The sequence below is a fragment of the Monodelphis domestica genome, chromosome 1 (assembly GCF_027887165.1).
Source record: "Monodelphis domestica isolate mMonDom1 chromosome 1, mMonDom1.pri, whole genome shotgun sequence".
NCBI classification, from domain to species: domain Eukaryota; kingdom Metazoa; phylum Chordata; class Mammalia; order Didelphimorphia; family Didelphidae; genus Monodelphis; species Monodelphis domestica.
The window spans coordinates 266155320-266169733 of record NC_077227.1 but is presented as its reverse complement, the minus strand read 5'-3'; the positions used below and the strand labels follow the sequence as shown (position 1 = coordinate 266169733).

At 35.7% G+C, this 14414-nt stretch overlaps 1 protein-coding gene across 7 annotated transcripts in view; it reads left to right on the top strand.

The window, feature by feature from the left end:
• Window positions 1–10626: 10626 nt before the first annotated feature.
• The window catches only part of CCDC198 (coiled-coil domain containing 198), an 84639-nt gene continuing 80851 nt past the window's right edge, over window positions 10627–14414 (top strand). For all 7 annotated transcript variants that reach the window (XR_008914986.1, XR_001626729.2, XM_016428621.2 and 4 more), the window contains exon 1: window positions 10627–11032. Coding sequence is in view for 5 of the 7 variants with exons in the window: in XM_016428621.2 (XP_016284107.2) it covers window positions 10813–11032 (220 nt within the window). In the remaining 2 variants the exon portion in view is untranslated. The remainder of the gene's footprint in view (window positions 11033–14414) is intronic.

Here is a 14414-nt window from a genome sequence, read left to right as displayed (position 1 = left end):
TACACACATACCTAGCCCAGTAAATAGTGCTTGTAAGAGGTGAACAAGACCATCACTTCCAAGATGCTGCCAGAGAGAGAGAGAGAGAGAGAGAGAGAGAGAGAGAGAGAGAGAGAGAGAGAGAGAGAGAGAGAGAGAGAGAGAGAGAGAGAGAGAGAGAGAGAGAGAGACTAGTCCGATTTGTTTTCACCTACAGGGTCTATGAAAAGAGATTGTTCTCAAACTTGTGGTAAGGTAATACAGCATGTCTTCTGGGAGCAGATTCCTGCCTCTTGGCTTCCCCATCTTAGGTGATTTGATTTGGTCATATGCAGTAAAGCCTGGTGACAGAAATAAGAAAACTGAAAGTTAGGAGGACAGAAGTTCATGGTTTCTTGTATAATCATCTTTTTAAAGAAAATTAATTTTTTAAAATTTGAAATGGTTTACTATGGGGTCAGGCACAGTGGTTAGCATAGAGAAGACAAAGAAAAAGTGAAAAGCAGTTTCTGTCTTCAAGGAATTTAAGTCCTAATGAGATATATAACATAAATACATATGGATATATACAAAGTACTTACAAAGCAGATTCAAGGTAACCTCAAGGGAGAAGGGACTAACATCTAGCTAGAACGAAAGGATTCCTACAGAAGTTCACCCTTGAGCTCAGTCTTGAAGAAAGCCAATTATTCTAAGGAGCCAAAGAAGAGAAAAAGAATTCTAGCTTTAGGCAATAGCCAGTTGGAAAGCATGGAGTCAGGAGGCAGAGCATCATGTAGGAGAAATTATAGATTGTTGTTCGGTCATGCCCAACTCTTCATGACCCTGTGGAGCATAGTATTCCAGGCCCTTCTATTTTCCACTATTTTTTTCCATAATTAAACTTTTTTTTCCCCCCAGATTACATGGTGGTAAAATTTTTAATAATTATTTTATGACATTTTGAAATCCACATTTTCTCCCTTCTCCCTTTACTCCCTACCCAGACAGCAGGTAATGTGATAATGTGATATAGGTTGTACTATACATATATATATATATATTTTTCTATATTCATCATGTAAAAGAAGACACATTTGGCTTACACAAGAGAAAAGTTCATGGAGAAAAAGTGAAAAATTGTATACTTTGATCTCCATTCAGACTTTCTTCTATGGTGGTGGATAGCCTTTTCATCTTGATTCTCTTGGGGTTGTCTTGGATCCTTGCATTGCTGATAATACTGAAGTCATTCATAGTTGATTATTGTACATTATTGCTGTTAATGTGTAAAATATTCTCCTGGTTCAGTTCAATTCATTTTGCATCACTTCATATAAATCAGTTCAGGGTTTTTGTGATCATTTTGTTTGCCATTTCTTAGGGTACAATAATATTCCGTTACAATCATATACCACAACTTATTCAGCCATTCTCCAGTTAAGGGACATTGCCTTATTTTTCAGTTTTGCCACCACAAAAAGAGCTGCTATAAATATTTTTGTACAAGTAGGTATTTTTCCCCTATCTTTGATATTTTGGGGATATAGATCTATTACTAGGCCAAAGAAAATGCACAATTTCATGGCCTTTTGGGCCCTCCACTATCTCTTAAACTTCAGTCTAAGATCATGTTCACAGTTTCCATGACACTATATTTCTATCTCAGCCTCTGCCATATCCTTCCCTTTTTACCGTCAATCTTTCTCAGAATCAGGGTTTTTTCCAATGAGTTTTATCTTCTAATTATGTTTCCAAAGTATTAAAGTTTCAAGTTCAGTATTTGATCTTTCAGTGAATAGTGCTAATTAATTCCTTTAGATATTGACTGATTTAATCTCCTTGCTGTCCAAAGGAATCTCATAAGTCTTTCTGGCATTATAATTCAAAAGTGTCAATTGTACAGTACTCAGCTTTTTTTTTTATAGTCTAACTCTCATAGCCATACATTGCTACTGGAAAATCATAGTTTTTATTAGATGGATCTTTATTGACAAGGTGAAGTCTCTGCTTTTTTAGTATTTTGTACAGATTTGCTATAGCTTTCCTTCCAAAGAGCATCTTTTAATTTCATGGCTGTAGTTGACTTCAACAGTGATTTTTGAGCCCATGAATATATAATCAGATTTTTTTTTTCTATTTCTCCTCCCTCTATCAGGAAATAAAGTTGCCAAGTTATTGTTATTATTATTTTTTTGTGTTAGACTTCATACCAGCTTTTAATCTCTTCTTATACACTCATCAAATGATTTCTTTATTATTTACTTTTTGTCATCAGTTTGAATGGATCACAGAATTCGTTGAGGGGAATAACACGTAAGATGACTGGAAATATAAATTTGTCCATGTTAAGAAGAGAGCTATAAATGCTGTTTGGAATCTATATTTGATCCTAGAAGTTGCTGGACTTAAGGAGTAGAGTCTTGACAAGGTTAAACATGTGCTATTAAAAAAAAAGTTAATTTAGCAGCTATGTGGAGTAAGAAGAGATCTAGGGCAGAGAAAATAATTAGGAAATTATTGCAATACACCAGGTGAAAGTTGATGAATTAGGGTGGTAACCTTTTGTATACTGAAGTATTTATTTTGCTGATGATTATTACGTTCACAATTAAGAAGAACTTTTAGTTAAAAAAAGAAAAGTAGGGACATGCCCAAGAGAAGACACCAGAATGGTAAAGAAACTCAAAAATTATGTAAAATTATCAACTAAAAGAAGTGAGTATTTTTAGCCTCAAAAAGACTAGGGAGGTAGGATGATCACTATTTTCAGGTATGCAAGGAGCTGTCTGTAACTGGAGGTGCACACATACACACAAATGATTTACCATTACCTATGCTAGCATGATGTAAACAGTAATCAGCCTACAGATTCAATGTAGGCAATTAAACTGTTAATCAAATACGTGCAAACCTGTTATCTGCAAACATTAACCAGAGTAGGGCCAAATCACCAGTCTAATTTCTCAGTTAATGTGTCTTATACTAGTATTCAGTGACAAAGTTTCTGCTCTGCCCAGTTTGAGGTTGTGTCTCCTTCTAAACAAATTTCTGTCAATCAGTACTGCTTGAGTCTCATGTGTGGGAAACACAGGAGCCAGTCTCAGTCCTGACCCAAGATAAATCTGAAGACTGTAGATCACATGTGGGTTTCTTAGTTGTGGACATTACCCAAGTTCTAATTGAATACTCATTACCTAAGTTTACAATAAAAGGAAATTATCAATCAAAGTGAATGTCATTAGCAAGTATCTGTAAGTTGTTCACCAGATTTGGGGATATGCATCATTACTTGTGGGTTTTTAACCTTCTATTCCTTTTTTTTTCAACATGTAGAAACAATTTTTAACAACTGTTTTCTGACCTCTTGTAATTCAAATTCCTTCCCCCCCACACTTCCAGCCCTCTTCCACAAATAGTAAACAATCTAATATAGATTATTCTAGTGTTGTCACTCAATAAACATTTCCATATTCCTTATGTCATGAAATGAGATATATATTACACATGTAAAAAAATTCCTAAAGTAAGACAAGAAATGGTGTGATTTGACTTGTATTCATACACTTAACAGTTCCTTCTGTGACTGTGGATAGCATTTTTCATCATGAGTCCTTTGAGGTGGTCTTGGGTCCTTACATTGCTAATAATAGTTTAGTCCTTTCTTCAGTTGGTCATTGTATAATATTTCTGTTACTGTATACAAGGTTCTCTTTGTTCTGCTCACCTTGCTTTGCATCACTTTGCATAAGTACTTCTAAGTTTTTCTGAAATTATTCTTTCCTTATGACACAATAGTATTCCATTACAATCATATACCACAACTTGTTCATCCATTCCCTAATTGGTGGGGTATCCCATCATTGAAAATTGTTTACCATAACTGTGATACACACATATTATTGTTTACCAAATTTAGAGGACATGTCATTGCTGAACTATGCCTCTCAAGGCCTTATCTAATTTCAGAAAAACAATTTGTAAAACAGCAATGAGGGGGCAGCTGGGTAGCTCAGTGAATTGAGAGCTAGCCCTAGAGACGGGAGGTCCTAGGTTCAAATCTGGCCTCAGACACTTCCCAGCTGTGTGACCCTGGGCAAGTCACTTGACCCCCATTGCCTACCCTTACCACTCTTCTGCCTTGGAGCCAATACACAGTATTGACTCCAAGACGGAAGGTAAGGGTTTAAAAAAAAACAGCAATGAGAGCTATAAGGGAAGAGAATATGCATTTATATAGTGCCTAATATGTGCTACACACTTTTTATAAATATTTGTCACACAGCTAGTAAATGAAAGAGGCTAGATTTCAACTCATATCATTTTGACTTTGACTTTTTGACCAGTAATCTATCATTATGTCACCTAGCTACTCAGTCACAAAATGGAGACTTAAAACAAAATGGGATTAGTTAAGCCAAGACTTATTCTCACTACATTGTCCAGTAGGAGAAAGATTTGATGAGTTTGCTTAGTTCTAGAGACCTGAATTAATGGAAGATTTTAGTGGACTTTAGGAAGCATTCTTACAAAACTCCCTATGGTCTGGTTGTCAATATAAAATAAAATAAGAAAGGGGTCTTAGAAAATAAACCAATAAAAAATTATCTATGTGATAAATAAGAAAGTGAGGGAATCCAGGGCCAGATGGATTCACAAGTGAATTCTATCGAACATTTAAAGAACAACTAATCCCAATATTATGCAAATTATTTGACAAAATAAGAAAAGGAATTCTACAAAATTCCTTTTATGAAACAAATATGGTACTGATTCCAAAGCCAGGCAGACCAAAAACCAAGAAAGAAAACTATGGACTAATCTCCTTAATTAATATAGATGCAAAAATCTTAAATTGAATACTAGCAAAAAGATTCCAGCAATTGATCACAAGGATCATTCTCTATGATCAGGTGGGATTACATACTTTTTGGCACACAGCTACATCATTCTACATACATGTTCAAATGCAAATAATTGAATAAGTGATCCATTACATTTTTTTTTAACCCTTACTTTCTGTCTTGGAATCAATGTATTGATTCCAAGGCAGAAGAGTGGTAAGAGTTAGGCAATGGGGGTTAAATGACTTACCCAGGGTCACACAACTGGGAAGTGTCTGAGGCCATATTTGAATCTAGGACCTCCCATCTCTAGACTTGGCTCTCAATCCACTGAGCTAAACAGATGCCCCTGATATATTAACTTTTAACAAATTTTCTGATTAACATTCTGTGAAGACAATCAACAAACATTGTGGCCAAGTTGATAGACCAAAGGGGAAATAGAAATACAATTCAGCTTTAATATTAAACTAATCATTTTTCATAGTCTCATGGGAAGTTCCTGAGATGGATTTCAGTTGGTAAATCAAGTTACTGAGGCATGATGTACTACCTTCTCCCTGAAGTGATTGATGGCTTAGGAGAATTTGTTCTGTGCATGGGAGTGGGAAATTTCTGAGCACAGCTTTGTTAGGAGTTATATGCATAAGCAGAAGTTAAGCCATGATAGTCTTTTTTGTTTGGTTTTGTAAGTATGATCTTTTGGTGGTATTCTGGGGGAATAATGTGCAAGTATTTTGCTCTTATATTATTTTTCCTGAAGCTGGTGAGGGAACAATAACCATAGCAGATCTAATAATAAGGGATGCTATTGAGAGAAATCACATGGGGGGGAGGGGGGAGGGGATGTCTCCATCCTGCCAAAGAGCCACTTTGTGACCTTCTGGCCTCCATGTGTGACCATGTCAAGACATCATGACTTGACAGCCCCCAGGAACTGCTCCTGGGTAGAACAAGCTAATATAATAAAAATGATAAGCCTACCCAAATTAATCTACTTATTCAGTGCTATACCTATCAAACTACCAAAAAAACTTTTTTATAGAATTAGAAAAAATTAGAGCAAAGTTCATCTGGAAGAACAAAGGATCAAGAATATCAAGGGAAATAATGAAAAAAATGTGAGGGATGGGGGCCTAGTAGTACCAGATCTTAAATTGTACTATAAAGCAGTGGTCATCAGAACAATATAGTACAGACTAAGAGACAGAAGGGTGGATCAATGGAATAGACTAGGGGTAAATGACCTCAGTAAGCTAGTGTTTGATAAACCCCCAAACCCCAGCTTTTGGGAACTCACTATTTGACAAAAACTGCTGAGAAAATTGGAAAACAGTATGGGGAAAATTAAGTTTAGATCAACATCTTACACCCTATAACAAGATAAATCCAAAATGGGTAAATGACTTAAATATAAAGAATGAAATCATAAATAAATTAGGTGAACACAGAATAGTATACCTGTCAGATCTATGAGAAAGGAAGGAATTTAAAAATAAGCAAGAGATAGAGAGCATTGCAAAATGTAAAATGAATGATTTTGATTATATAAAATTAAAAGGTTTTGTACAAATAAAACCAATGCAACCAAAATTAGAAGGAAAGTAACAAACTGGGAGAACATTTTTATAAGAAAGTGAGGGCACTTTCACATAGGCACAGCTTTTATGATTGCCCAAAGGTCACCTGGGCTGACCTGGCATTTAGTATATGCCTGATGAATAAAGTTTATGAGAAGAGGGTTATTATTCTTTTGGCTTGATAAGAACTCTTCATAATACAGATAATGGCTTCTACCAGGATAAAGAATGTTCATCTGGGAAGTCAGGGAACCTACTCTGTTGTCATCATATGTCCTTGATTCTCAGGAAATGTGTAATTATCATAATTATAGTCTGAATATTCATTCAAACCAAATCCGGAACCTTAGATCTCTCAGGGTAAATTCAGTGCTGTACAAAGACAGATTTTGGACTCAATTAAAGATACATTTGCTGATTATTTAAAATGGGTTACCAAAGAAATTAATTAATTTCTTGAGATATTTAAATAGCTTTCTTATGGCTATGTTCAGTTAATGAACATTTATAGGATAGGATAGAGTGAGTTTCTGTTCACTTAATTTACAACTCTGGTGAATCTAAGAACCTTTGAGTCAAAGTAATCCTCATTTGTATTTCTCTTTAATTATAATGATAAAAGCTAGACCTTATACAGTACCTTAATATTTGTGAAGCAATTTACATGTTATCTTATTTGATCCTTGAGATAACCTTGTGTAGAAGGTGCTATTATTAACCCTATTTTAATAGATGAAAAAGGGAGGAGGGAAAGAAGGAAAAGGGCAGGGACTCTTATTAAAAATTTATTTGTATCTCCAGCACTTAGCACAATTGCTTGGCAATTAGTAAGTGCTTGATAAATTTTTGTTGATTTGACTTGAGGCTAAAAAGGTTAAGTGGTGTGCCCAGGTAACAAAGTAGAAAGTGCCAAAGCCATGATTTAAACTTATCTTCCTGACTCCAAGTCCTGCACTCTGTATATTGTATTACCATTCTGTACTATGGTGATTTTTATAAGGTAAGTTTTTAATGTGACAAGATTTATTCAAGGAAGTTCCTTCATTAGCCTATAGGGTGGTAAACTTTTGTGAGGGGCTTTGATTATATCTTCTTATGAAGAACATAGATATATCTTTTGCCACAGCCTAAAGGGTATGTCTCATTGAACATGACCACACTCAGAATGAATTGCTTGTCTTGTGCCAATGGAAGTTTGGACTATTGTGAGGAGAACTTACTCCATTATTCTGAGCTTAGAAAAAAGATTCATAATGGAGAACTTAGCCTTTATTCTTTTCCCACTTTTCTTCCAAAAAATCTGAAAGCATAGAAGAAATGTGTATGGAGAAAGTGGAGGCAAGCAGGGCATGAGACGGAAGGGAAGGGGAATCATTGTAGCAAAAGCATGTGGCCTAAATCAGGAATTGCTGAACATGAAATTTTGCCTTTCTCTTTTTTTTTTAATTGTCAAAGGAAAGATAACAGAAGCCTGGTATCTGAGTGGATACTTTTCTAGCAAAAAAAAAATGGCAAGAGTGGGTACAACGGAGTAGAGAATTGGGAGTTTCTTGGAGATGCAGTAGCAGAGGCAAATATGATCTTGCAAATGGCCCTGTAACAGGATTTCTGAGGCTACAGCTTTACTAGTACTACAGCTTTAAGGGTAGCTTTGTGAGTAGTCTCAAATTCAAGAGTTCAGGGATTTAATCCTCTATCGAAAGAATGGGAATATTTCTGTGCATCATATTTTTTAGAAAGAGAAAAGAATGGCAAATATGGTTCTTGGTGTTGGGAGAAAGGGAGTAAAGAGATGACATAAAAGGAATAATGGATCTGGACTTTGTCCTTTGCTAAGGGTCAAGTCAGTGCTTGTTTAGCAATTCCTTCTAGGGGAGTTCAGATCTTCAGAGAAGTACTCTAAGATTTAAGATTTAATATATGAGATTCTGGAATAAAGGAGGGATTCACCAGTGTATAGGAGTATTGTCTGCTTGAAGACCTTAACATTTATCCCTTTTGGGGGAGTCCAGACCACAAGATGGCATTATAAATGTGAACAAAAGGGCTGCATTCTTCCCAGTGTAAATAAAATTTGGCAGAAGAGAGGAGCACTATTTGTTAGTAAGAGTGTTTCCTTTTTGATGTGATTCCATGGGGTGCCCTGAATCTGGAGGATTTTAGGTCCCTGGAAAGTAGAACTCACCAGAAGAGGAAAATGGTATTGATTATAAGGTATTGGGAATGCTTTGTGTGTTTTCTGAAATTGCTCATGTGCTTCTAGGAGACTTTTACATTTTCTGAACTTGTAAAATACAGCCTGTCTCACAATCCACTCCCATATCTCACATACACACAAATGTCTCTTGCTTTGAATGATTGCCTGAGATCTGGGAACCACATCTATGGAGAAATGGCACATAAACTATATTTGGAGATTTTCCCAGAGTAAGCCCTGAGAACAACACCAGACAGAATTATTCAATTTGGGATGGGAGTAGGTCCCAAGATCAGACCCAGAATCAGGCAGTTCTAAACCATGGATTATAGCTACATATTATATCTCCTTACTAGACTCTATAGGTCTACAGTGGATGGAGCACTGGACCTAGAGGCATGAAAATCTGAGTTCAAATTTTGACCTCAGACTCTTGCTATCTGTGTGACCCTGGGAAAGTTATTTAACCTTTTTTCTTCAGTTTCCTCATCTTTAAAATGAGCTGCAGAAGGAAATTACAAACCACTCCAGTATCTCTGCAAGAAAACCCCAAATAGGAAGCCAAAAAATCAAACACAATTGAACAACACTGGGCTGTATGCCCTGTGACAGGAGAGAGTGAATATCATCTAAATTTTGAATCTTTCCAGGGTCAAATGCATAAATGTTGGTTGAACTGATTTGAAATCAATACTTGCTATCTTCAACATAGCCCAGTTATGTAAATATTTGAGCTTTCTACTTAATGGTGCTGTTCAATGATTCACTTTAAAAGGTGATAATACAGATTTCATTCAGCTGCCCTGACTTAGAAATCTCTTAGAGAGGTTTCCATTTATAATATCAATTTATTATGTTATGGTACTTGTCTTACTAAGTAGCACTTGTTATACAGTTACACAGATGAATAGATAGAGGAAAGCAAGTGCCTAGAGAAAATTAAAGTTTAGGTCATATATCACCTTTGCTTAGCTATCCAGACACACAATTCCATATTTCTGCAAAGACTCTAGTGATTGATTTACCATTACCAATCAGTTGCAGAAAAGATTTTAGCTATATTAGAAATACTTTAGAGATCCTGTAAACATTGACTATAAACTATATCAACAACATGGCCAATAGATAATAATTAACCCATGCAAGAAACTAAATCTAATTATAATATGTAAAAGTTGTTGTAAATCTCATCCCAAATTTCTCCCAGGGACCCATTAGCACAGTAGAAAAGGCCAACAGATTTAATCCATCTGTATCTCTAGAAAAAATGTGCCAGAATCTTCCTTCATGCACATCTGACCTTCTAAAAAAATTAGATGACAACATACATAACAACAAATAAAAACTAGGGTTCCCTGACGCCTACAGGATCAAACACAAACTTCTGAAGTTGGCGTAACAACAATAGGTCCAACTCCTCTTTCCAGCCTTATTTTACATCACTCTCCTTCATCTACTCTACATCCCCTCCAAAATACATTACTATCTGCTCCCAAATTCTTTCTGCTTCCACACATCCATTGATAAAGGCCATACCCCACATTGGAAAGTTTCCCCACTCCATTGCTTTCCTATTGAAATCCTTTTTCTTACTTCAAAGCCCAGTTTCAGGTGCTGCCTCACTGCAAGATCTTTCTTCATGTCTTCCCTCCCACACACTGAATGTGTTTTCCTGAAGTTCTCTTGTCCATCTGTCTTCTTTTCTCCTGTCTCATTTGGCCTTTAAATGATATTTATTTCTGTAAATGTCATATGGGACAAGAAGTATGTTTTCCATCTGAAATATGTTCAGTATCTTGAACAGTGTAGGCCATCTTGCACATAGTAGGCCATTAGTTGTATTTGTAGAATTAAAAAACAAACTGAATTTTCTAAGCCTTCCCTCGACTAAGGCTTTTTCTGGTATTAAGAGATTTGTCTAATATTTAATAGAGGTTTGTGTTCCTTATACTAATCCTTCCAAAGGAAAGCCCAATCAAATCAATGTTTAACAAGGTTCTGATTCAGGAATGACTAGGGAGGAGTTAGTAGGGGAGTAACCATAGAAACCAGCCTTCCAGGAAGTGGCCCAATGGGGTTGTGTGTAATGAGGCAGAACCAGAAAGATGTCTTGAACTAAAATACTACTTTAAAAGCAACTGGAAAGAAAGTACCTTGATAACAGGGCAAGTTGAAAGTCCAAGATTCTCCTCATTCTCATCCACACGTATTTTTATAATGTTTTTAAAGTAAAATGGGGTCAAAACATTCTAAGGCTTACCCTAGGGTGACCAAAGTGGCCCCTATACAAGATAAATGCCCATTATCTTCCCCAGTCAACCACAGGGAGGTGCCATTCATTGACAATCTAGAGAAACGAAGTATATATCCATTTGCAAAACTACAAGGACAGAAGAAATCACCGAAGCAGCTGCCTCCACTGCGGGAGACTGAGAATGGAAGATATTCTTCAGGTAAAAATAAAAATAGTATTGCTATTATTCCAGGTAAAGGAAGATTATTAATAGACTTATTTGCCTGTTTTTATGTAGAACTGAAATTTTCTGAATATAATTGGAAAAAATAGTAGAATGTATTGCAAGTTAAAGTTTGCCAATTTATGTCCGGGGGAATAAAGGAGGTTATTTTTTTGGAAAGAGATGCAAGTTTTGTTTTTTTGCAGTTCTGAATGAAGAGTTTGGTGAAATCATTTTGATAAATTTCATTTTACTGTTTCTTATTTTTATACACAGTACATATTATGCCATTAGCATTGTGGATACATATAAAATTCAGTAATAATCATCTGTCAGGGCCTAAGAAAAAATCTTTTATAATATCTTATATTACCTATGAAATAGAGTTGAAATGTTTTGAGTAATTTCAAATTACTGATTCCAGGGGGAAAACAAATGAGTGGCTGGGACATTTCTTTCTTTTCTTAATATTTTCTTTTTCTCTCTATCCGTCTTCAGGTTAAGAGGAGAAATTCCTCAACTCTGATTATAGTAATCAACCCTAAAGTGACTATAAATTATCTTGGGATATTTTAAGTAACTTTTTCCCATTGTTTTCTGACAAAGCACTTAAAATGCAAATTTCATTTTGAGAAAAAGTTATTGTTGGTTATTTTCAAAATACATTAAAAGCAAGCATTTCCTTTAGTGTCTTTTTGGTCTTGAGTTTCTATGCAAGGTTTCTAAGAGAAATGAATGTCTTTAGTGGAGTTACTAAACTAGAAAGAATTATTCCATAATTAATAACTATTTTAGAAACTCACATGCATAATGCTACTTATTGCCATTCAGTCATATTTGACTTTTAATGACCCCTCTTTAGAGTTTTCTTGGGAGAGATATTGAAGTGGTTTGCCATTTTTCTTCTCCAGCTTATTTTTCAGATAAGGAATTAAAGCAAACAGGGTTAAGTAACTTGCTCAGGGTCACATAGCTAGTTAGTATCTGAGGCCAGATTTGAACTTAGGAAGATTCTATCTATCTATCCATTGTACCACTTAGCTGCCCTATGGTACTACTCTGTTCCCACAATAGGCTTATTTTCTCTTCTTTGCCTGTGGGTACTTGATATATCTTTCAATTTCCTAATCATAGAATGGGATTTTCTCATTAGATTTTCACCAGCAAAGATGCATTTATGCCTCAATTCCACCTCTAGAAATAGAGGTTTTTGTTTGTCCCAAGGAAATTATTGCAATTAATGAGGAAAAGTAGGCACACTTTATCAGGAGAGGCTCTAAAATGTTCTTGTGTTTAAATATGAATAATAATGTTATTTGTAAGCTATAATAATATAGACTCAAAATACCAGAATAAGTAGCCTATAGTGATGGAAACTTCATTAACTATTATTCAGGAGAGCTGAGTTTCACACATAGCTAAAACACTAATTCTGTGACCATAGGGAAGTCACTAAATCTCTACATATCTCAGGTTGCTCATCTGTAAAATGAAGATATTAATATGCCCTGAATGCCTCACACATTATTGGAATTGGTATTGGAAAGCTAAAGTGAGATAGATAATGGGTGCTACTGGCTTAAAGTCCAATTCAGAAGTGAGAAATTAATAGTAATATTTGAGATCTAGCTGGCATCTGGGAATCTTTCACTAAAAACATTGTAATTACTGAGTTCCACATACAGCATCTGTTGTTATGTGAAATAATGAATAGGTGCAGACTTTGGAGTTATGAAGGAGTCAAATCATTCCTCAGAGATGCATTAGATGTGTGACCCCAGGGCAAGTCACTCAGTCTTTCTTAGCTTTATCCATAAAACAGAGAGAGGAATAGTCTCTACTTCACAGGGTCATTGTAATGATCGAAGGTGATAACATGGTATTTAATAGATGTAAAGTCCTTTGAAAATCTTAATATTTTCTATAAACGTTTGATAGATGGATCATCATAATTATGATTGTTTTGTGCTGCTTACAAAATAAACCTGAGAAACCTGTTTAATTTAAAATTATAGAGACAAATAAGCCATTGCTGTATTAAATCTCATCATAAGGAAAAGCACTGGTAATTACTGGTTGTGTGACTCCTGGGCGAGGCAGCTTCTCAGTTCCCAGACAACTAGTGCAGACTAATTATAGATTCACAAGTGTAGAAGAATTTTCCCTACCTGGAGTACCTTATGCCAATGAAACAATAGGTCTGATACTAAAAACAAACAACAATAACAAAAAACATTCTTGGAATTTCCATTGAAATGCAAAGCAAGACTGAGGAGATTGTGGATAAAGTATCTCAAAATTAGAGAAGGTCTATTAAAAATCCAGGAAATGCACTTAAAAACAAACAAACCAAATTCTTACCTTCTGTCTTAATATCAATTCAAAGGCAGAAACTTTAGCAGGGGCTAAGCAATCAGGGTTAAGTGACTTGCCCAGGGTCACCCAGATAGGGAGTATCTAAGGCCAGATTTGACCCCAGGTCCTCCAAAGACGTGTACTTTTTAAGTTTTCTCATATTATAATTCTTTAGACCACCTTTAAAAATAAGATAAGGAAATGATATATTGAGGTTACAAGTTTGCTCATGGCGTTTCCTATCTGTTCAGCCAGACTGATTATAGCTATATCCAGAGGATAACCTAGGGAAAAGGGAAATTGATTCCTTTCATTAGTGATAGTTTATTTAAGTAGAAAGAGCAGCTCCTTTTCTAAGATTTGAATATTTCTGTTACTCATCCATTTTCTTTATATGAAATGTATTCAATTGATGTATGATAGGATATATTAAGTCCCTGCTGGGGATTCACTCCTCAAAAGATACACTTAGTTCTTATCTCTGATTCTGGAAAGCAACTTTAGTTGCTTAGTTGCTTAGTCTACTTTAGAGTTCCAATGCCTGGGATGGTGACATATATATAGTAAGCACTTAATAAATATTTGTGGTGTCCAAAGTTGGGACTGTGACTGAACCTTAAGAGCATTATTCCCTAATTCCAAGGAGGTGTGTGATCAAACCAATTGGAGGATGGGAAAAAGGGATTGGCTTGGGCTTGTCTGCAGCACAGCCACACCCACCCATATCTATCAACTTTCTTCCCATTTGACTTTCTTGGCTATACACACTGCTCTGAGGCAAGCACAAAATTCTCCTGGAACTTAGAAACTTAATCTTGACCCAGACACCTACAGCCCAAGCTGAAATGGTATCACTCTCCTACCCCCAGAACCCTCATCTTTCTCCCCAGATCACTTTGCAGCAGTGCATTAGGAGAGTGGTTTCCAAAGGCAACAGCTGGCACCCTTTGCCCTCATTTTCATTTTGGGAAGAAGACAGTGAGTTGTACAAGATAAGTGGTTTGGATGTATTGTGACATTAGAG